Raw genomic sequence first — 25,495 nt, 5'->3', positions numbered from 1 at the left:
AATTTAGTCATATTTAAAATAATAAAAATAAGTCATATAAGTAAATTTAAGATAAATTTAATAAAAAAAAATTAAAATATATAACTTATCAAAAATAATAATTTTTATTACGTAAGATAAATTTTCCAAATTTTTATGTCAAAACAAATTTTATGTCAAAAGTCTAATAACATGATATGAACAAATTTGTTTTGACATAAAATTACGATTCATTTAGAGTTTTGTAGAAATTAATTTTAAAAGTAACTGTACAAATTATTTTTCTGCAACTAATTGTAAGTTTAATTAGTATAGATGTAGTCCCTAATAAAAAAAAAAATTTACAATACAAACATTTTTGTATAGATTAAAACGTGTTAGACACCTAAAAAAAACTTCTAATAACAAAAAAAAATTAATACACTTGATATATATATTATGTCAAAACAAATTTGTTACAAAAAAAAATATTACGTAAAAAGGAAACATACCCGCCCTCTGAGGGCGGGTCAGGCTCTAGTAAGAAGTTATAATAGATCAATTTCATTAATTACATAATATGACATAATAAAAAATAAAATATTAATAATAAATCTATTTTAACTAAAAGTTGAATTTTATTTTGAGTTATAACAAAATTTGTTGGAAAAAATATAATAAAATCCTACTAAACTTTTTAAATATTTTTTTAAAAACAAACTATGTTTTTTGGTTAGACCATCCTATAAATCAAAATAAAAAAACAGGTGACGGCAAAGACATGAAAAATAAAGGTGAATGAGAAAAGAGGCGTTGAACCCAAAGCAAAACAAATAAAATGACTAAAAGGGTTATAATCACAAAGAACCAACAGCAGAGGTGAAAGTGTTTTAAGCTTAGCAAATTTTAAAGAAACTGAAATATTAAAACGATGCATATTACAGGCTTATTTATAGAGACTTTTTTTTTTTGTAAACTCTTCTCCAGGCTTATTTATAGAGACTTGAGAACACAAGAAAACACTCTTCTCCCCAAGGGTTTCTTCTAATCATCAGAGGTGCCTGAGAAACCACGGCCAGCTTGAAAGGGCAAGGTTTCGACGGACAGCGTGAAGCCTCCTCCGATGTCGGTTTGATGCAATTTGGCAGCTCGCTGCAGAGAGCCTAGCCCATACAGGTGGACAAGGGTATAGCTGTCTCGGACGAAGATGTCCGTGATTTCACCACACGCAGCGAAGTGCTTAAATAAAGCACTCTTGAGATCTTCTTGAGGAAGAGAAGGGTCATATCCAGTTACGCGTATGACTTCGCTCCTGTTCTTTTGGAAGTTGGCCACGTACTTAGCAGCTCGAACTGATGTAGTCAACCCATCAGTGGGCTCAACTGCTGAGAGAGTCAGGGTCCTTTCTCCAACTTTGCTACCGTTGAGAAGTAAAGCTTTCTCTTTGGCACCTTGTCCGAGAAGATTGACAAGGCAAGACCTGATGAGTTTTGACTCCGGATCTACCCTGATCTCAATGTGCTCCACTTCTCCACACGGTTCGAAGAGGTCTTTCAAGGCCCTGTAGAGCACAAGGCGATCAGAGGAAGTGTTGAATCCCTCAACCCTAATCATAGTCCTGCTCGCACAGATATCCATCCAAATCTTCATGTGTTGGACGAAATTCTCCGTGCGCTGAGCATGTGATGCTTCTGGAACCCGGCGTCTCGGCAACGATAGGGGGGATCCGTCTCCGTCCATCTCAGAAGATGTTAGGGTTTTCGAGAGCCGCGTTGATTTTTTCTATCCTTTTAAATATTTTTAGTTAAGTAATTCATTAATTAATTTCGTAATTAATAATATAATATTAATTAATTTTATTAAAAATAAGAAAAACATATGCTATTTTTTATAAGTTTATAATTATATTCTGTATTATGTTAAAATAGAAGTACTATAAAAATAAAATATGAAAATATATTAAATTAGTAAATTAACCTATTTATTTAAACAAATTTTATCCTTTAGGATTTTTAATGCCAAAACCCCTCAATTATGTTTCATCTGAATAGAAACCCCTCAATTATTAATTCAATGTAAAACCTCCCAAGTCACTTATCTTAACAACTTGACCCCTCCCGTGTAGTGACTGTTAAAAAATGTGATTTGTCGTTAAGTCTAAAACACAGTGTTTCACTTATGATAAAAAAACATCACATCATTCATATTTCTCTTCATCCCATTTAAAAGTCTCCAAATTGAAAATTTTAGGGTTCATGAAAGTTCTCTCCAATCTTCTTCTTTGTTCAGGTAAGATAAAGTAGCTATTTTGGTTCTTATGTTTTCGATTTTGGTACTCATTTTTAACTCTGTTGATTTCGTTTCCAAAATTCTTACTTTCTGTTTATTTGTAGTGGAAAGAGATTGAAGTCACAATAGATTTAGGTCGGAATACCCAGGAAGTATCATGTGAATCATTGGTCGCGGAAAAACAAGCTATGGTAGAATTGATAGACAGGTTCCTTCTATAAAAGACAAACACTTTGTTCTCACAAAAGGGGGCTCGGGAACGGACCAGAGAACAGGAGCACGAGCTCTAAAAGACCAAGGATTTTACACGTAACATTGTCTATGGTGATCCCACTTTTTCAACAAAGAATGTCACCATAATCGAGACCAAAACCTGAAACACTTTTTTACCCATGACTTTCATCCAGCGACACATCAGCCTATGTTTTCTTTACGTGATGATAATAAAAAAAGGAGAGATATGAGACAACGTAATGGGTGGAAGGAGGTGTTGGAACTATTTTTTGAGCAATGTATTCATATGCTAAAAATAGAGTTAGTGTGAATGAGAAATGGAAGTCTAATATGTGTGATTTGAGAAACTTGTATAAAGTTACAAATATATACATTAGATATTTGGATTTGGGTTTTGATTTGTTAGTTGGACTTCATGTTCATTAACTTAATCTTATAAATCAAATATATGTGATCTTTTATATTGATAAAATATAAAAAAGAAATCTATTTAAAGTATATTATTTTGTTTGAATGAGTCAAATAATAATAATTATACTCTTTAATTTCTTGGTCAAAATGTGAAATGAATTCACATAATAATGACAAGAAATAAAGACTCCATTAGTGCACCATGGGAGGTTTCATTTTATGTTGAAAAATGAAACTTGTGCTTCTCATTATTTTCTATATAAAGCCTCATGGCAATGTAGAAAAAGATACACATCTAAAACCAAAAGAAAAACCACATTCTCCCATATTGAAAAGTTATGTTAGTATTTTTTATTTCTTGAGCCTAAGAGTGCAACACAAAACTAGGGTCGATAGATTCTGTTTTTCGGTGATGGTAAACAGAAACAATGCTGTAGTTGTATCCTGGGAATCTGAGCGCTATGCAACCGTCACACTACGGGGCGTTTAAAGATTTAAGGAAAGAGATTAACCATCTCGACTCTGCAATTTTTTCTTCATTCATTTGTTTCGGTATTGTTTTTTTTTGATTTTTGTTCTTATTATTTTTATAAATATCAGTTGTCCATATCGTAATGAAATAAGGTTCCTCACTCTTAAATCTTTAAATTCTGCAATTTAATATAATCAATAATCAAACACCACAACCTGCAATTTCTTTTCCCGTTCGATTGCTAGAATTGATTGAGCACGAATAAAGCTAATAACCAATAAATCATTCAAATCACAACCGAACACATAAGTGCAGGAGAATTATTTTAAATAATTTAACCGATCCTGCAAAAAAAAATGTTAGTTCAAGAACACAAGCTTTACACAATAGCAGAATTGGTTGGAGAAAGCACAACTCCAGATTTTGTTTCAAGACTGTTGATTAACCTGTTCTTAAAAAACAGAACTTTTAACAACTATCAGTATTGTTAGTGCAAAGCATAAACAATATTTAAAGATTTAAGATAGCTTACCAAATCACAACCGAACACATAAGTGCAGGAGAATTATTTTAAATAATTTAACTGATCATGAGAAAAAAAAATGATTAAAAAGTTTCAAATATATGGTGAAACCATATTTATAAACAGAATTTTGATCTTTTGAGATCAAGTTGTATGGATGGAAATAAATTTTGTGAGTCGACGCCTCAAATTAAGTTTGGGAGAGGTCTGCCATATATAAATCATTTGCCATAAGAAATAAAATGTTTGTTGATATTGATCAAAACATTTGTATTTCGCCAATGCTTAAATGCACCTTTTAAAAAGGTTGACCATGCAAAACCAATGAGAATTTTCAGACCAATATGACTGAAATTGACATGTGTATTGTAGTTTCTAAAGTCAATATGTTTGAGAATAACCATAGAAAATTGTGGTTTTGATGGTACAAATAATATCATCTAATGATATGTATATTTGCTAGAAAGCAAAAATATATTTTGAAAAAAAAAAAATCAAAATATATACAAGTTGGATTTCGAAATCAACTTGAGAGAACTATTAAAATAGTTGTATCCAAAATGTGATTTTCCGAGAATGAAATACATTCTAAAGGAAGTTGTAGCAATTTTTGAAATTGTTTTTATTATTCATTTAAATCTAAATATGCATGGAACTCGTTTTTGACGAAATGGTTTAAGACCATTTTCCGATATGTTTCTGGACGAAGACGTTCGTCGGAATAACCGTGTTTGACACTATGAAGTAGTGTACTCGTATGTCAAAATCAGAGTTGGTTTTGAATAAGAAATGGAAGTCCAAAATGAGTTTGGCTAAATATTAAAAATTAGCAAATGTCATATATTGGATATTTGGGTTTGAATTTGTTAGTTGGATATTATGTCTATTACTTATTCATGACTATCTTTATGTTTGTATAAACATAAAATGCAAACCCAACTTAAAAGAAATATTATTTATGTTTGATTTGGTCAAATATATAATATATTCTTTATTGCTAAGTCATTAAAAATTGAGTCAAAAGGAATTAAATTTTTTTAATGACAACATTGATTTTTTGACTTTAAGACTCCATTACTCTCTTGTATGTTATGACTTCTCAAAAGTATAATGTGATGTTTTGTATTTTCTATATAAAGGCTTGTGAGCCATTTAGAAAAGAATAGAGTGAGACACACTTGAAAACCAACAACAAATACAATTCCTCCATGTTATAGTGATGTTTTTATTTTATTTATTTTTGTGTCTGAGAGTACAATACAAAACTAGTTTCGCCAGGCTTCTGATAGAGTGACGCAAATTCAGAAGATTGTTTGCAGTTGTATCATGGGACTCATTACGTTATCGAACCGTCGCACTACGGGACGTATTTTGAGTTAAGGAAAGAGATAATATCTCGCCTCTGCAGTTGTATCATCCTTTTCTTAATCTTTGGTATAATTTTATCAATTTTTATTTTACAATATTCAGTTCTCCGTAGTTTATAAAATACGGTTCTATCAGTTCGAGATCAATTGTTTAAAATACGGTATAATAGTTCTCTCAAGCTGATTTCGAAATCCAACTTGTATATATTTTGATTTTTTTTTCTTTCAAAATATATTTTTTGCTTTCTAGCAAATATACATATCATTAGATGATATTATTTGTACCATCAAAACCACAATTTTCTATGGTTATTCTCAAACATATTGACTTTAGAAACTACAATACACATGTCAATTTCAGTCATATTGGTCTGAAAATTCTCATTGGTTTTGCATGGTCAACCTTTTTAAAAGGTGCATTTAAGCATTGGCAAAATACAAATGTTTTGATCAATATCAACAAACATTTTATTTCTTATGGCAAATGATTTATATGTGGCAGACCTCTCCCAAACTTAATTTGAGGCGTCGACTCACAAAATTCATTTCCATCCATACAACTTGATCTCAAAAGATCAAAATTCTGTTTATAAATATGGTTTCACCATATATTTGAAACTTTTTAATCATTTTTTTCTCATGATCAAGCACTTAATAATTAAATTAAGCTGTTCCAGAAAAATCTGAAATCACAAAATCAAAACGTTAATCACATTCTTGATAATTAAAGCAAATAATTATCTTAACTAAGTCAAAGCATTAACATGCATTTTGACTAAAAACGTTTTATTCTAGTCACATTTTTGACTAATATTAAAAAAAAAAGATTGTAACCACTCGATCCATCAATTAGTGATTTTAATCTCCATAAAAATCATCAACAAAAATAATCTGATGGAATGAACAGATTCTTTATCACCATAAAATCTCCAATTCTTGTTTTCATGATAAAACACTTCACAAAATAATCAGTTTTCTTAGTATAATAATACAAACAAAAATTTACTAGAAAGATTATTTTGAAATAATTCTATAGGTCCGACTCCAGCATCTTTCCCCAAGATCAATCAACCTGTTCTTACAAAAAAAATACTTTTTTACAATAATCAGTCCGGTTAGTGCAAAGCAATAAACAGATATTTTGAGTTAAGACTGATAGAACCGTAGTTTATAAAATACGGTTCTAACGAAAATAGTCTTAAACCATTTCAGCTCTATACACATGACTCAAAAGAAAAAGAAAAAAAAAACTTTTGAGAGTATGAACGAAAAATCCACTGCATGATGAGTTGGTAGCAATTTTTCAGCCTTGAACCAGTCATTGTTAATAGCTATCGGATTTACTCGGCCAGGAGGTGGCCACGATGTCTTGAACCTCCCGGGCTTTGGTGTAAACCTAGACGTAGCAAAAGAAGGCTTGTTAGCATGATAGAAGGACATACACATCAAATACCAAAAGAAAAACCACAATCTCCTATTTGAATAGTCATGTTAGTATTTGTTTTTATTTCTTGTGTCTGAGAGTACAACACAAAACTAGTTTCGCCAGGCTTCTGATAGAGTGACGCAAATTCAGAAGATTGTTTGCAGTTGTATCATGGGACTCATTACGTTATCGAACCGTCGCACTACGGGACGTATTTTGAGTTAAGACTGATGGAACCGTATTTTATAAACTACGGATTACTGAATATTGTAAAGAATAAAAATGATAAAATTATATCAAAGAGAAAGAGAAACAAAAATAATATGAGGAATTGTTGAATTCTGTGAACGTGTGTCTTTCTCTACACAAATGATCTCTTATTTAAAATACAAAGAGATTAGCACACGTTATAGATTAGTGGAGGCACCAACGTTTATATTGAATAGCCACAATGAAAATTGATTCTCCATTGACTCATTCATGTTGACAAAAATAATTATTGCTTCTTGACCAAATCAATTCAAAGCCAATAAATTATTTTTTTATGGGTTTTCGTTTTTATGCTTTAAACAAAACATAAAAGATTATCACAAATAAAATTTGAATATTAAGTTAATGGACATATTGTCCAACTAACAAAATCAATTTCAAATTCAAACCCAAATATTCAAAATAATCCATTTGCTAAATATTTTATACTTAGCTAAATTTAAAGCTTTATAAACTTTGCATAACACTCATTTTGGACCTCCATTTCTCATTCAACACAACTCTGATTTTGACCAACAAATACACTAACTCATAGTGTTCACGGTGACTATTAAGTTTCGGTTTTTCCGACAGACGTCTCCGTCGAAAAACCCATCGGAAAATGGTCCATACCACTTTATCAAAAAACGAGTTCCAACAGGAGGAGAGCTCGAAAAGAGCACGAATATTACTTAAAAAGACCAATATATATATTTCCATCACCATATCATTGAATCACTACACGCACATGACGATCACTCACATTTAAAATATCAACATAAACATGAAGCTTGTTAAAAGGAAAAAGAAGAGTAACGGGGTTCTTATGACCTTAACTGGAGGTAATTTGAAACACCAAAAGAAAGTTTCAGTGACCTTAAGCCGGGACAAAATGAAACCACAAAACAGGTTCTAATGATCTGAGATAATCCTAAATTACAGCATCTAAATGTTTTCCACAGGAACAAGAGCTCAAGCAATGATGAACTACGTGATGTTATAAGTAAATGTCGTGTTGTTTTATTTAGAAATCATGTGGTTTACAAAATAATCAAAACACAGTGTTTTGTTTAAACGGTTCAGTTAACAGAGAAGCTATTACATTAACATAAGTGACTTGGGGGGGGTGGGGGGGGGGGTTATATGTTAAATAAATAATTGAGGGGTTTATACTCAAATGAAACATAATTGAGGGGGTTTGGCCTTAAAAATCCTAAAGGATAAAATTATATATTAATTGTATCAGACTAAAAAATGTAACAATAAATAATAAAGTTTAAAATACAGAAAATTACTATATATTAATAAAATAATAAGAATCCTTTTAAATAAGCTTTAATATTTATTCAATACATACCACTAAAATATAAGTTATATATTAAAAATATTATGATAGTAAAAGTTTATAAAATGAGAAAATACCCGGATTTTAAGCTGGTATTTGTTGTAAAGAAAGGAAGACTATTTGATTTTTGGAAAGATTTTAGTAAGTTGTAAAACATATCCATATATTACGAGTATTATTTTTATGTCTTTTATAATGAATTAAATATAATATTATTAACATGGATTATTAACATGGTTCTCCACGAAAAATCACTCATGAAGCATTTAGGCGATATGTAATCGTGTACGGTATACCTATGTAAAAGAAAATAAATTATGAGAGCAAAAACAAAAAATTACCATAGACAAATAGCAAAAACAGATTCACAATAAAAAGTGCTTTCGACTTGACATTCTTTTATCAATTGTATAACCCATTCATTCGGTTTGCAGGGAACATATGAAGGAAAATGATACTGTACATGAGTCACTACACGCACATGACGATCACTCACATTTAAAATAAACATAAACATGAAGCTTATAAAAAGGCAAAAGAAGAGTAACATGGTTCTTATGACCTTAACCGGAGGTAATTTGAAACACCAAAAGAAAGTTTTAGTGACCTTAAGCCGGGACAAAATGAAACCACAAAACATGGTTCTAATGATCTGAGATAATCCTAAATTACAGCATCTAAATGTTTTCCACAGGAACAAGAGCTCATGCAATGATGAACTACGTGATGTTATAAGTAAATTCCGTGTTGTTTTATTTAGAAATCATGTAGTTTACAAAATAATCAAAACACAGTGTTTTGTTTAAACGGTTCATTTGACAGAGAGGCTATTACATTTATACTCAAATGAAACATAATTGAAGGGTTTTGGCATTAAAAATCCTATATTATATAGATAGTTGATTAAGAGTCAATAAGGTTAAGTTCATTATTTCAAGCTTTAATTGTTGTGTCTATTCTGGCTGGGATAAAACCTTGTTAACACGTGCCAAAATAAAAAGTTCACTACGCTGGCGTTGCCATTACACTGAACTTTTAGCATCAAATGATAGTCTACATCTCGACAAAAACATGACTCGCAATCATTGGAGAATATATAGACAAGATTTATACGAGTTCTAAATATGTTAAATTTATAATAAAAAGAAATTGTAAGAAAATTTAACAATCAGATAGTATAGAAATTTATATAAGATTGTTAAATTTATATAATCTAACAATCAAATAAAGAAATATGTTGTAATATAATACCTTTTAGTAAATTCTTACCATTTCTATTTATTTATCAGTTAATATTAAAAAGATAAGAAATAATATAGAGACAAAAGAATGGACTCCATATCATCGCCAACTAGATATGCTTTGAGGCTAAGTAAATTTGAGGCCTCTTGTTAATTTTGACATCATTGTCATTTGAGGCTAAGAGAGTGCACTAGCTTAATTAATTTTGGGTCCAAATTTAACAATTAAACGTTTGGGGGTTATTTATGTATTTTCTTAAACTTTGGGGAGGGAGGGAGGGGGGGGGGGGGGGGGGGGGGGGGGAAGGGGGGGGGTAATTGTAATTAAACAAAACTTAGAGTCCACCATTGTTCGAAATCGTAACTAACTAACAACGCCGGCGACTCTTGGTGATTACGACAGCGAGTCTTCATGATTTCGATGGCGACCTGGATTCCGGCAGCTGCAGAAGCGACGGAAACAAAAGAAGAATAAGAAGAAGAATAAGAGAACTTCCATTGAAACATCAAAGATGATAACTTTTTCACATTCAATATCAAAAGATCAGATCTTTTCTAGAAAACAAATTTGAAGATTACCTGAAAGAAAATGACTGAACCGAAAGTGGTGGTGGTGGTGGTGACACGGCGGCGATGGTTCTGAGAATGATGGTTTTAGGCGGAGAAGCCTCCTCCATATATGAAACGGAGGCTGATCATTATCTCAATCACGACGTTGATAATCAGGAGGAACCAAACGAATCCTTGCCACTTCTTCCTGCGCTCTGCGTCAGATGGCTGCGGCGCCTTCGTGCATTCTGCGGCGGATGGCTTCCTTTTCCTCCTCTGAGGTGGATCGAGAACGTCGGTTAGAGCTGGAGCGACGGCGGCGAGCCATTGTCGAGACTTGAAGAAAGTGATTGAGCGGTGAGAGTCAACAAAACGAAAGCTTTGGTTTATATAGGCGTTGACCGGTTAAGAGGATCCACCTATAATCAATTAGCAACCTGAATAGTGGGCCTATCGCTTATTTCCACAACCGGGCCGGACATTAATAGATGTTTGCAGCCCACTCTTTAATTCTTTTAACCCAGCCATCAGTTTACATTAATTACTTTAGGACAAATTCTTCGATTTAAATAGTTTCTAATATCTATCTTATTAAAACAGAAACATTGTGACTTTTTCTAGGTAGATTTTTAAATTGGACCTACTATTAGATATGATATATTTTCTGATCCTATTAATTAACAATTAATGTTAGTAAATTATTTCCTTATTCTATGCTAACTTAATACTTTATATACATTCATTTTATCAGTTGACCGATTTTTTTTCTATTCAAAAAAAATATTTTCTTTCCCAATTGATTGCATAACCAACATGCAGTAATGTTAACTTTGAGATTTCATAATCACCATCCAATAAGTCCATGCGATGATCACCATGCAATACATTACTCCTTAACCAATTAATTTTATATAATAGTCGTACTATATGATATAGTGAAACCTCTATAAATTAATAATGTTGGGACTACACCAAACCTATAATTTTTTATTAATTTATAGAGATTATTAATTTATCGAGATACTAATTGAACCAAAAAATCAATTTGAGGCTATGTAATTATATTAATTTATAGAGATATTAATTTATAGGTTATTAATTTATATATTCAAAGTGGATTCAAATCAAACTTATTAACCCATTACCTTTTAACCAATTCAAACTTGATTATATATCTGATTACCGGGTTTACTGGCTCGACGATCTAAATTGAATTTAAAAATGTTGATTCAAACACAGTTTAATTTTTAAATTGACAAAATTCTTACATATTAAATATTTGTAACATTGTTAACAAAATTTTGAATCATAAAATATCCCGCACTTCCGAAGCGCGGGTCATGATCTAGTTAGTTAATTAAGAGTCAACAAGGTTAAGTTCATTATTTCAAGCTTTAAGATTGGATAAATAAATATGGTGAACAGCAGTCTCAAATATTGTATTTGCTTTTGTATCTATTCCTTGAAGAGTAACATGAAAATCCTTTACGATATGGTAGATTAAAACAGTTGCTTGTTTATAGAGCTAATTATCATAAAACCATAATTCAGAATTTTTTTTGAAAAAAATTACTCTGAAAGATTAAAATTTAAACAAAAACTAAAAAGAAAAGAAAACACACTATAATCATCCAGACTAGGTATGAAATTCCAGGCTCATGAGTTTTAAAACATTGGAACTGTTATGATACCTACGTACCAGCTGGTGAACAATATCACTGCATCACTAACAAGGATACCTATGACCACCATTCGCTTCAGTTTTTTTAGTTGCTTGAGTCGGTTGTATTCTATGTCGTGCTCATAAATAGGCTGTCCCCTCTCCTGCAATTTTGTTTTGTTAATGTAAATTTTTTTGAGACCCTAGACTATAATCAATAATCAGGAGTTTGAGACTAATAGCAATCAATAGAATGATTTCCTAGAGCTAATTTAGATTCAATTTGATACAAAAAAACAAAAGCTGACATAGCGTCTAATGATGGAATTAAACAAAGATGAAATATATCAAATCTTCCTCAGATAATAAAGGGGTAAATCCACTTACCATCGTTACTCACAGAGTTGCTCCGGAAATCACACGATATTAAGAATGTCTTCTTAGCTGGAAACAATACATTAAAGAAAAACAAATTAGAAATAACTTCACGAATTCTATAGCAAACAAAATCACATAATAGCGTACACGAAGATTAGGGTTTTTGAAGAAACTAGTCTCTCGCCAATAGATGTTATAAACTAAAGAGAATGTGGAGAGTGATTTGTGAGAAAGTTGTGTGTATTTTTCTGTAACGCCCCGACCGCCCACGGCTAATGGGCCACCCACGCCCGCTCTCTCGGCCCGTGGGCCCCATCCCATCCGACGGTCGATCGTTAATTTTTCTAAGGCTCAGAATCATTGTTTACTGACCCTGCAATCACCACCCGACCTTTCCCCGTGCTTTGGCCTCACTCACACGCTATCGCGAATCACTTCCCGATAGGTCACCCATCCTTCCACTACTCCAGCCCAAGCACGCTTAACTCTGGAGTTCTTTCAGGATGTGCTCCGGAAAAGGTAAGTCAACTTTGGTGACATAGGTAGCCAAATCAATTCTCTTAAGCCTTTTTCACATATCACAACTCGGGATGTTACAATTCACCCCCTCTCAAAGAACGCAACGCCCTCGTTGCGCCTCACGACAGGTCTCAAGACGCCTCTCAGGTCAGAACTGAGACGGCTAACCAGCTCTGATACCACTTGTAACGCCCCGACCGCCCACGGCTAATGGGCTACCCACGCCCGCTCTCTCGGCCCGTGGGCCCCATCCCATCCGACGGTCGATCGTTAATTTTTCTAAGGCTCAGAATCATTGTTTACTGACCCTGCAATCACCACCCGACCTTTCCCCGTGCTTTGGCCTCACTCACACGCTATCGCGAATCACTTCCCGATAGGTCACCCATCCTTCCACTACTCCAGCCCAAGCACGCTTAACTCTGGAGTTCTTTCAGGATGTGCTCCGGAAAAGGTAAGTCAACTTTGGTGACATAGGTAGCCAAATCAATTCTCTTAAGCCTTTTTCACATATCACAACTCGGGATGTTACATTTTCATTAGCCAACACCACAATATATAGTGGTTTGATACAAGGGTTTACAAATGCTTTACAAGGAATAAAATCTACACATTGATTACATTGACTACATTGATGTCATAGAGAAAACTTGGTCATGGTGATATCTCCAAGGTTGACTGAGTCTTCTGATCTCGGTCCGGTTTGTAGATGAACCGATGTAGACCGGATGTAAACCTCCTTGCACTTCCTCTTGTATATGTTGGACTTGTATAGTACTTGGTTAAGTACTTGGTTATGGTCCATCCACACAATGGATTTTATAACACTCCCCCTTGGATGCCATAACCATATGAGTTCATAATATGCTTGATGTTGCCTCATTAAAACCTTACTAGGAAAACCCATTGGGATAAAACCATAGTTAAGGAAAAATAGTACAACACATACTACTCCCCCTGATTTGAACATCACTTGCTGAATAGATGTTCATGGATTCTTACTTGAACAATCTTGTATTGTTCGGACATATCATGTCTCTTAGAATCCTGATGATACTTTAGAAAATGTACCACTTTGATATCGACCACTTAAGTACTTTAGATAAAATGTACTATTTTATATTCTGGTCGTTTGATTATGGTCTTTGACCAAATCACTTTTATATGCCTTTCCATAATATTGGTCGGCTAGTACTTTAGATCCTTTATATAACATGGATCATCATTATATCAAGTATGAGCTACTTAGCTCTTTAGGACTTATGGACATGCCTTAGCTTTATGAGTATAATATTATTTGCCATAGACAACTTTATACATAGGTCATGTCTGTTAGATCATGATCCTTATATCCATAGTTTATCTATGATCGATCTAAGTCATTTTGCAGTCTTAGTGTGCCGGCAATTCGTACACATATATATATATGGACGATTAGACTGATCTAGGCCGGACATGGTCATGACATAGAATTGATCTAATTGATCCTCAAATTTATGTCTAATGACATCCATGATCTACAGCTTTATCATGGACCAAATCTTATAATATGGTCGGACCCGTTGGGTCGCATATGGACGCATAATGCGGTCCTACACCTTTTTGTTCAAAGATGAACTTTGATCTTATAGCTTATCTTTATGATAGCTTATTCATTCATACCACAGCTTGGTTGGTTCATGCTGAGAATTTTGACCAACCATAAGTATTACCAAAATTTGGCTAATTTGTGGTGATGGTCTATAACCTTTCTAAGGTTTGATGAATAACCATTTAACCTATCTTAGGCTGGTTAGTATATCACAAGAAATTTAAAAATTCCTCTATGGACTGATTTGAATTGTTCTTATAGACCTTTTTCATTTGCTTACATGTAGCAATTTAATTCAGTCCATGGACAGCTTTAGGAAAATGCTGTTCATGAGAACTTCTTTTCTCATCTTATGATTCTGAGCTCAGTATATTTTGGTAAACCTTTTAGGTACCAATAATATTATCATCATCCAGTGAGTCATATATAACATACTACATCTTTTGAATTTCTTTCAGACATTATATGTAGTGACATATGTAGTATTATCCACCACTTTGGATTATATAGACCTCCCTTGGTCTGTCTCACGATTTTATCCTTCTTTCAGGATTTATCTATTCACTGGGCATCATATGGCGTTTACATATTCATGGCCAATTCAATACGCCTTTAATTTGTCACTTTAGAAACCCCACGTTTCTTTCTTTATTCATTATTATGAGTACTCTTGCGTGGGTTCATGATCCTCGATTCATTATTCATGTGCTACATATTCGCGCTTTTTCTTATGAATGTATTGTGTCGACACATTTATATATATATGGTTTCCTTCCAGACATCAAATAATTCATTGAGATCTCATCATTATCAATGCCTTCAGTACCATGAGGCCCGGCGTCCCGAACCCCAAGTGTTGATACTGACGGCATAGCCATTTCGGCCTTGTATGGAAAGTCTATGACCTCGGTTTCTTTTTGCACATTTCTTTAATTTCCGAGGTTCCTTTTGGAACATATATTCGGTCTTATATTAGACTCTGTAGCAACTTGGTTGTGTCTTTAAGACATCAAAACCGTGTGGTGCTAAGCTGGGATGACATAGTCATTCTTTCTCAGGTCAATGTGTCTGGCATTTTATTTTGCTATCATTGTAGCATATGGACGTCTATAAATCTTTTCTAGTCCGAGGATCTTTGCCAAGACAATGATGGTTGATACCATTCTTTACCAGCTTACTACTTCTCCTTTCAAATGTTGGATATTGGGATTCATAAACCCTATGTAATCCTTGTTCTTTGGCCTATGATTAAGTCAACCATTTTGGCTCAAGGTTTCTTTTAAACTTATGGAGAACGTATATTCATAATATATATCCAACATATATTTCCAATCCTCCTTATGAGATTCTAAGATCATATGATCTTTAGATGGCACATATATTTGTGGTGGATTCATTCATAATATCTTAATTCATAATATCTTAATATGATATATGTCTGGACTCATGACCCGTATTAGTCTGAGGTGGGAATATTTATTATCACTTATATGGCCTGATATAATATCTATGGCCTGATGCAAGTTAATCTTTTATAACTCATGATGTCCCCAAGCATATGGACTTTTAGATTTTGAACCTTATAGGTAATGGTCATATCCTCATAAATTCAACCAATATGTAATATGGTTGTGGACCATGTTTCACGGATTTTAGTATGGTCATGTATCATGGGATTTGTCCTCACTCCCCCTCATGAACATATTCTAATTCGTGGTGCTTGGGACAATAAATTCCCTTGTGCATAGATATAAATTGCACAAACGTGAGATCTTATGGGATAGCTTTTGTGCCTTTTTAAATCTTTGCATCATAATTCAGATGGCTAAGTATGGTAATGCCATCTAAGTGATAATTTTCGTGGGTCAATCAAACATGATTATGATTGCCCTGGCTATTTGCCTAATATCATATTGATCTCTAGATCAATAGAGAATGTAGTCTCGACCACTTAGGCGATTTTAATTTAGGTACTTTTATTCCTTTTTTGTCCATTGTTGGAAACCATATTTTCTTCTTAATTCAATGGGTCTTACAGGGTGAATATAATGCCTTTTAGGCAATGCCTTGGTCGGACCTCATTTCCTTTCTTTCAAGGAATGTCCAAATGAGTTCAAGAGTATTTTTATGCATCATAATAGAGCCTGGATGGCCGAGCATGTCGTGCCATATGTTATAGGCTTCTCTGAACTCTTTGGAAATTGATTTGGGGTACTTAACCCACAATCATATTTATCTTGGCTTAATGAAGGCCTATAGATATACTAGGTATAATCTCTAGGACTTTCCTTTGGCCTTGGGCATTTTCATAAATCATAAGGAATCCTTTCTTTCCTTTGCCCATAGTTTCAATATGTAGACCATTCATATGAATGTCTTTGAAACTTTGATAAATTTTACTTTGATTTATGTGGAATGTAATGCATCAGAGATTTTTAGATGCGTGCCTTTAGGCATCATGAGGTTGAACTAGCCATGACCTTGAATAAAATATTTTTTTGTCTCATAATGTAATGTGGCTTGGTCCACAATAGAGAACAAAGACAAAGTAAAATGATGTCAAAATCTAATTGGCCTCTTTAAGGCAATATGAAGTCTCGTATTCAAGCTGATCATCATTCTTATGGTCCAAATTATTCGCACCATCTAGATGGACCCAATGGGCCATAGGGTTCTATCCCTTTATGCTCTCCTGGTAGAGTTCAATAAGGTGTTTGGGAGTTTTACATTGGTTGGCCCAATGATTATTCATCCCACACTGATGGCAAGCAGATTTGGTCGAGGCCTGGGTTTTTAAAATCGGACTTATTCCCACGGACTTATACCCACGGCTAGGTTGATAACCTTGGCCTCGGCCTCGACTAATGTTGTAGGTGATATCCACGCACACCCTTGTCATCTTTCCATGGCCTTTCGCATGGCCATGGTTTGACTCTTTCATATGGCTCTGTGGCCGTATGTGCCTTAGGCAATGCCTTAAAATCCAGGAGGCCTCATTTCACTATTCCTCATGAGTAACTCATTATTTTGCTTAGCAAGCAACACACAAGAGATTAAATTTGCATATGTGGAGGAACCATTTTTTGGTATTATTGCTGAAGCAAAACATTGCTTGTGGAATGTAGAGAATTTCTTCTCTAACATGTCAGCATATGTGATAGTCTCTCCACACAGTTTCAACTATGAGACTATCATGAATTGAGCCGAGTTATACTCATCCACAGACTTATAGTCTTGGGTCTTTAGGTCCCTCAAATCATATAGGACCTTTGGTAATAGCACCGTATTATGGTGATCATTTCTGGATTTTAAGTTTTATCCAAAGGTCGAGAGGATTCTCAATAGTGAGATATTGATCATTGAGACTTTCAGTAAGGTGATGGCTTATGATTAAGAAAATCGCCTTGTATCTATCTCAAAAGTGAGAAATTTAGATATAGTCACCAAGATTTAGATTTCAAGATGATTTTCAACATCTGAATTAACATTGCTTTCAAGCATCAAGAATTTATGCAAGCAATAGAAGCCTTAATTTATATGATTTAATTTATATGATTTAATAATAATTTAATAAGGCTTCCCCCAAATCATATAATATATTTGCTTTAAGCATTTCTAGTATGACAATGATCAATTGATCACTGCATCTAGTGATCCTTTTAATTATAACTAGATCTTGACCCGCGCTTTGGAAGCGCGGAATATTTTACGATGAAAAATTTCACTAATAACGTAACAAATATTTTGTTAACTTTTAAAGAGTGTGTATTTAAAATATTTTTGTATTTAAATCAGTGTTTTTAAATTCAACCCGATTGTGATTATACCGGTTAATCCGGAGATCTAACAATTCAATTTAGTTTTTTAAAATATTTATATTAAAAAGTCACTAAAACCCGAGACTAACCGATTGAACTGATGGATGACCGATATGTAATCTAATTTGATTGAAATTGTAATATTTTCATAATTTGTAGTCTTATAATCCAAATTTTAAAATTCATTATTTTGTAATTTATGAAATTATGACGTTTCTACAAAATTTTAAAGAGAAAATGATGGATATAAAATAACTAAGATTAATTATTGTATCGTTTGGAAACATTGATAGTAGTATATAAAATATATTGTTTGGAAACATTGATAATAGTATAAAGAAATAAGTATATTGTTTGGAAACATGGATAGTAATATAAAGAAAAGAACATTAGTGATTTAATGTAGGTTTAACTATAAAGTATAAAAGTGTATTTAATTTAAAAACTTACAAAATAAATGTTAGGTCCAACATAATGTTTCTGTTTTAATAAGATAGATGATTGTGATTATACCGGTTAATCCGGAGATCTAACAATTCAATTTAGTTTTTTAAAATATTTATATTAAAAAGTCACTAAAACCCGAGACTAACCGATTGAACTGATGGATGACCGATATGTAATCTAATTTGATTGAAATTGTAATATTTTCATAATTTGTAGTCTTATAATCCAAATTTTAAAATTCATTATTTTGTAATTTATGAAATTATGACGTTTCTACAAAATTTTAAAGAGAAAATGATGGATATAAAATAACTAAGATTAATTATTGTATCGTTTGGAAACATTGATAGTAGTATATAAAATATATTGTTTGGAAACATTGATAATAGTATAAAGAAATAAGTATATTGTTTGGAAACATGGATAGTAATATAAAGAAAAGAACATTAGTGATTTAATGTAGGTTTAACTATAAAGTATAAAAGTGTATTTAATTTAAAAACTTACAAAATAAATGTTAGGTCCAACATAATGTTTCTGTTTTAATAAGATAGATTCATATTTGGATTGATTATATATATGTATATAATTTCATATAGGGTTTCCAAGCCCTTTAGAATTTTGAATAAGGATCAATCATAATTTTAAATGAGATCAAGCAATATGGATGAAAATCAATCACAATAGTCGAATGATAAATGCATGGCTCAAGAACTAATCGGATGTTCTGTCCTAAGCATTGGACCAAAAATAATATAAATGTGATTCTTAATGCATGAGGATATTTGGTTTTCAAAAAATCATAAAATAATAACCTTTTCAGGAAATGTCTAAACCAAATTCAATCAGATTTTTAAATCAATTGGTTTCAAAGAAGGTTTATATTTTAATAAAAGTAAGGATGCTTAATTCTTAATAAACTATATGACAAGAAGATGCATGGAAATGATCAGTTCATGATATGTGAATGATCTAACAATTTACTTATCCATGTTTGATCGGTTTGAACAGGTTTATAATTCCAATCAAAGCAAACATGCTAAGTTTAAAAAAAAAACCGATTTGGTTTAATTATATGCAAGCAGTGTGAATTATTTAGATGCAAGCAATATGAACCATTTTTTTAATTTATATGAACTATTATCAGGATTGTCAATGATATGCAAACATAAAATCAGTCTTAGCAATATGACAATTATGCATGGTCAGATTTTAAACAATATGACAATTGCATTAAAAGTTGGTTCAAGATGATTCAAGATGATTCAAATTTTTACTAAACTGATATATGCTTATGCAACATGATCAGTATACAATTCAATCATCAGTTTCAAGCATGGTAAAAGATCAAGATTAACTATCAACTTATGTGATCAATATTTAATATGATATGAAATCTATTCAAGGTTGGTTCAATTATTTAGCTATCAACCTATATGATCAAATGATTTCATGCATATTTATTTTATCTTATTAAAATCAAGACTATATGTTATAAATTTTTTATAAACATTTTCAGTCAAAGATATGCATTTAATAAAATCAAATATGCATTTATAAAATCAGATTTTGCATTTATAAAAATCATAAAACTTTTAACAGTTACAAAGCAAACATCAATATTCAAAGATATGCAATGATGGGATTTAATTTCGATTTATTTTTGGTTGACTGGATTCATGGTTTTGATCTTTGGATTTTCGATTTTGCTGGTTGAAAAACCAAGCAAGAGGTTTAAGGGTTTTGATGGTATTGATAAACGACTTATACAACCTGCTGGAACAGCTGGTGATGCGAATGAACAAAGGTTTGATTATTGGTTTCAATCCTTTAGACAAATCCGGATTTAAGGCCGGATCATATAGGAGAAAGGTAGAGCTGATTTATGGCTTACAAACCAAGAAGGGGATTTAGGATTTAACATTTTATTTTATAAGAATTTTATAATCAAGATTCATATAGATCTTTAAATATTTTAATCTGATTTGAGATATTTAGAACCTTTAGAGAATTACAACTTTTATGGATTCAAAATAATTCAGAATCAAGTTTCTTATGGATCAATGGATCATAGAAACAAGTTTAATATTATGGATTCATATAGATCCTTAGATTTCTTTTCAAATATAATGGTGTTCTTGGATTTTATGGATATATTAGTTTACCATTTTACACCACAAGAATCTGAATGGACCACCATGAGAGAGAGTTGATCCACAGATGAGCTGGTTGAGAGAGAGGTGGAGGAGCTGGCCGGAAAAACCATGAGTCGGCGGCGCGAATTGTATATGCTATTTACGACGCGTCAGAGATCGGATCGACAAGCCGTCTTCGGCAACGGATTCCTCTCGTCTTGGGCTTCAGTTTGATAGGTGGATCGTCGTCTGGCTCCACAGGGTTTGAGAGATACGGCGGTTTAAAGTTACACCTGAATTTAAGATTTTCTGGCCGGAAAAGATGGCCGGAAAAGAGAGCTCAGGTGGAGAGAGACTTCTCAGGTGAAGAGCACTATAGTGCTGATAACGTGTTATAAACTAAAGAGAATGTGGAGAGTGATTTGTGAGAAAGTTGTGTGTATTTCTCATTAGCCAACACCACAATATATAGAAGACTTGGTCATGGTGATATCTCCAAGTTTGACTGAGTCTTCTGATCTCGGTCCGGTTTGTAGATGAACCGATGTAGACCGGATGTAAACCTCCTTGCACTTCCTCTTGTATATGTTGGACTTGTATAGTACTTGGTTAAGTACTTGGTTATGGTCCATCCACACAAAGGATTTTATAACAATAGAACTGTAGTTTTAGTTTTCTTTTGCGTGTACTTTATATATATACGTACATATAAGTCGGCAAATATCAGAAGCAAAGCATTAACGTCATTGCTTGGGCTTACGCAACACCATTCTCAGCCCAATAGCAAATATGTTTTAGAAAGAAAAAAATATTACTTTTTAAATCAACTTTTCCTAAAGAAGAAAATATACCTAACGCCATTCGGGTCTGTATAGATCTCAGGTTTTCGAGGTCAAAAATTTCAATCTCATTCGGATATTTTTAAATTTGGTTCAAGTTTGTTTCAGATCTTTGTGTGTTCCCTAAACTATATACCTTAAACTCTAAAACATCAAATCTAAACCATAAATCATAAACCTTCAAATCTAAACCCTTCATTAAAAGTAGTGGTAAAAGTGGTTAGTGTAAACATGAAAAGTGGTACTATGAAAATGGTATTTTTGGCAATTTCTCTTTTTTAAAAGTATTATCTACTTTAATTTCCTCAAAATCTATAAAAATAATATATTACATTATGATTTTAATAACATATATCAGAATACTAAACTTAATATATAAATTGGGTTTGTTTAAATATTTGGATTGAGAATCAATATTTTTTTTTCAATTTTTTTGGTGTTTTGAGTATACTTTAACTATTTTAGATATTTATTTTTGACTATTTGTATATATTTTTAAGTATTTAAACCAACTTAAAAATATAATATATATTCTGGATGTTTTATATAAATTAAATCGTAAAATAATTAATATCTATATAAGTATATAAACCAATATTAGATACATTCGAGTACCAAAGGGGGTTTCGTGGGAGCCAAGTGACGTAGATGCACAAGAGTACTTCGCGCCATAACCATTTCTTTTTCTACGTTCTACGGACCGATGCCTGCTGCAGATTGGATTCGGTTTTGGTTTTCTAAATACCAAAATTTTGATAATATTTAATCAATTTCGATTTGAGTTTGATACTTCTTTTTTGATCGGGATCGGTTCGGTTCTCCGGATTTGAAGTTTTTTTCCATTCTTAATATTGACATGAAAAAAATAGTAACATATTTTGAAAAGATACATCAGCGCAGATGCCCGGATCAAAAACTAGTTATTTCTTAAATTAACTTTTCGTAAATAATTAATTTTTATAGAGTGTCCACGTCTGATTCTTTTTATGATTGTGGGTCCCGCATCTTTTTGGTTTAATTTGGTATGATGATTCGTTGTTTGGTCTGACTTAAACACGATTCAATTTGATAATCCAACAAGTTACTGTTTGGAGTGGGCCTCCGTTTTTTTGTTTGATCATGAAGCAAATTATTAATTGTCACGTATTGTATTTGGGACCCACAACAGTTTTTTTTTTTTTTGTCATCTAGAATTTTATAAAAGGTCTTAGTCCAAAAAGGATAAGCCCTACACTAACAACAACATACAAACTAAACAAAACCCAAAATAAACATAACATTATAATTATCCAGGCCTTAAGCCCACCCACAATCAACGTGGAATACACCATCTCCACCCACAACGAGAACTTCTGTAACGAACGGCCGTCACGAGCTTCCTCCGAAGTCGAAGAGCATGTACGCCGAATCACCTCCATCAACGAAGCCAAACTGGAGAAAGGGATTGAATCCAAAGCTTCGATCTTCCAACACGCAGAGAAGAACCAAAGATTAACTGAAACTCGGCCGGCGAAAAAAGTGTAGAGGAATCACTTCTTCCCGGAGACGAAGCCGGCAAAGATAGTGTTATGAGAACCACTTCTTCCCAGAGACAACAGCCTCAACCATGAAGAGACATAAAACAGAGCTCCTTCGATTAGCAAGAAACCAAGCAAGAGATGAACAGAACGGCCCCAAACACCAACCACAAACGACTCAAAACGACAATGACTTGACCAAATCCGATGGAAGAATTAGCAACCCACATCAGAGACGGCATCAACCAGCACCGTACACCAGAAATAATTACAGATCTGGCCAAATCTATCAAACGAGTCACCGCAGCGACGAAGAGCACAAACCACACCACATCTTACAAACTAACGAAGGATCTCCTCAACACCAAAAGAACTACACAACAGACATCTACAACAGAGAAGAAAAAAACGAAAAAAACACAAGAAGCAAAACGGATCTTAAAATAACTATGCCGAGAAGATTTATAAACATGGAAGCCGACGCTATGGAAGCCGTCGGAGCTGCAAATCTGAAGGCCTGAAAGTTTTTGGTAAAGAGAGAAGATAGAGCGTTTATGAGAGAGAGAAAAAAAAAAGGTTGGACCCACAACAGTTTCATTTGTTTAATTTATTTTACGGTTGATAAATAATATGAAAAACAAAACTACCTCTCATTGTTATAGTATATAAAATACAAAACATATAAACACGTAGAGATGGCAATTGGGTTGTACCGTCCCGCCTAGTCCCGCCCCGCCGCGGTCATGTTCAATGCGGGTCTTTGCAGTACAGGCCCGCACGGGACGCAGTCCCTAGAAGTGCTACCCAATCCCAATCCGCAGCTTGCACAAGCCTTGGCGGTACGGCCGCGGGACGCAGATCTTCTTCACATGTCACCTGCAACAAGAAAATACCAAGAGAGATGAGATTATAACATAAGTCAGTTCTATAAGCAAACGGAACATTACTTGCGTTGGGTCGTATAATTATATAAGCTTCATGTTTTAGATTTGAAACAACATCAAATTAAGACAAACTTAACAAAACAACAGAACAAGACAAGCTTAGAATCAGATTTCACAGTCCAATACCTCTACTAGACCTATACCACGTGTTGCTTCAGGCATCCTCTCTGCTGAGAACTTTAACCTCCCCCCCCCCCCCCAAATACATTATAGGCACACGAGGAACCTTCAAAATACCAACAAAAATTTTCAGCAATGGACATTTAATAAAAAGGTATTTGATGTATCATCAAACTATCTTTAACCTTTCTAATCATTCGCTTCAAGACTCTATCACAAGTAGCCACCATGAAGCACATATGCTCATATATAACAAGACAAACTATATCAAAGAAACATAAAAAAAAAGATAAAACATATACAACCAAGAACCATGAGACTAGAGCAATCCTGTGAACCTGCAAAGTGCAAACTATAACTGCCTAAGGCCAGACTCAATCATACACAGTAATACCATTTCAAATCTTCCGAGATAACCATGTACATTCACAGTCTATTAGTAACTTTATCAACTCTTCTAAAAGATTAAGAAGGCACTTAAACTACACTTGAATAAAGCTGCATTCCATATAAGGTTCCATATGTTCTCGAACATCCAAATCAGCTACCACACTTCAACCCGTTGACAATTATAATGGTCCACCAAGAAAATATAGTAAATAAAAAATAATGTTTTGAGAACTCATATTCGAGAATGATGATTAAGTTTCCAGAAAAACAACAGCAAAAAACAAGTCTTGTGTACACTTTCTTGTCGGCACCCACACTCACTTCAAAAAAAAGAAACCATTTTTCCTTAAGATGAGTTACAAAGAAAGTGAATGAGTTTGGGTCAACATTACAAAGCTTGAAGACACGATTCTTTGATTGAATACGAACCGGAAGAGGCATGGCTAAAGTGAATGAGTTCTGGTCACCGGTTTGGGGAAACGAGAAGCAAAGATGAGAAATCACCATCACCATCATGGGTCTGTTCTAAGCTTTTTGTTGGTGTCACCAAAGAGACGAAATGAAAAAAGCAAGCGGGCCACGCATTTGTCCCGCATCCCGCTTCGGTCCAACCCGCTTCGGCCCAATACTGCAGCGGTTATACCCGCGAGGCCCGCTAACAAACGGGCCGTAAAATCTGTTCCCAATCCCGCCCCGCACTGGGTCTTTACGGGCCAGGCCCGCAGGCAAGCCAAGTATAGCCCAGGAGAGAAGGAGCTAGTACTTTATTATTATTTTTTTGTCACAAAGGGAGCTAGTACTTTATATTATAGGGTTTTTAATGCTAAACCCCCTCAATTATGTTTTATATGGGTAGAAACCCCTCAATTATTGATTCAATGTAAAACTCCCCAAGTCACTTATCTTAACAACTTGACTCCTCCCGTGTAGTGACTGTTAAAAAATGTGATTTGTCATTAAGTCTAAAACACAGTGTTTCACTTAAGATAAAAAAAAACATCACAGCATTCGTATTTTTAATTCATCTCATTCAATAGTCTCCAAATTGAAAATTTTAGGGTTCATGGAAGTTC

General features: G+C 33.4%; 1 protein-coding gene and 2 long non-coding RNA genes across 3 annotated transcripts; all 3 read right to left on the bottom strand.

Moving 5' to 3' along the window:
• Positions 1–797: 797 nt before the first annotated feature.
• Positions 798–1,757, bottom strand: LOC108858233 (nucleolin 1-like). The gene has a single exon (XM_018632188.2). The coding sequence runs from the start codon at positions 1,696–1,698 to the stop codon at positions 1,003–1,005; it is 696 nt and encodes a 231-aa protein (XP_018487690.2). The 5' UTR covers positions 1,699–1,757; the 3' UTR covers positions 798–1,002.
• A 7,929-nt stretch (positions 1,758–9,686) lies between these two features.
• On the bottom strand, positions 9,687–21,254 carry LOC108859835 (uncharacterized). Its single transcript, XR_001950540.2, has 4 exons — positions 20,643–21,254; positions 12,112–12,168; positions 10,095–11,888; positions 9,687–9,958 (listed from the first exon to the last, which is right to left on the bottom strand). It is a non-coding gene; the product is annotated as an uncharacterized LOC108859835 (long non-coding RNA).
• A 1,436-nt stretch (positions 21,255–22,690) lies between these two features.
• LOC130512447 (uncharacterized) lies at positions 22,691–25,196 on the bottom strand. Its single transcript, XR_008945967.1, has 3 exons — positions 24,218–25,196; positions 24,039–24,138; positions 22,691–23,844 (listed from the first exon to the last, which is right to left on the bottom strand). It is a non-coding gene; the product is annotated as an uncharacterized LOC130512447 (long non-coding RNA).
• Positions 25,197–25,495: the final 299 nt, after the last annotated feature.

This window comes from Raphanus sativus, chromosome 5 (genome assembly GCF_000801105.2).
Source record: "Raphanus sativus cultivar WK10039 chromosome 5, ASM80110v3, whole genome shotgun sequence".
NCBI lineage: Eukaryota > Viridiplantae > Streptophyta > Magnoliopsida > Brassicales > Brassicaceae > Raphanus > Raphanus sativus.
Note: the sequence above shows the minus strand (reverse complement) of the source record. Positions and strands in the feature narration are given on the sequence as shown.

Bases quoted from the DNA above. Each gene is read 5' to 3' on its own strand.
- LOC108858233 (XM_018632188.2), bottom strand. From the start codon at position 1,698: ATGGACGGAGACGGATCCCCCCTATCGTTGCCGAGACGCCGGGTTCCA.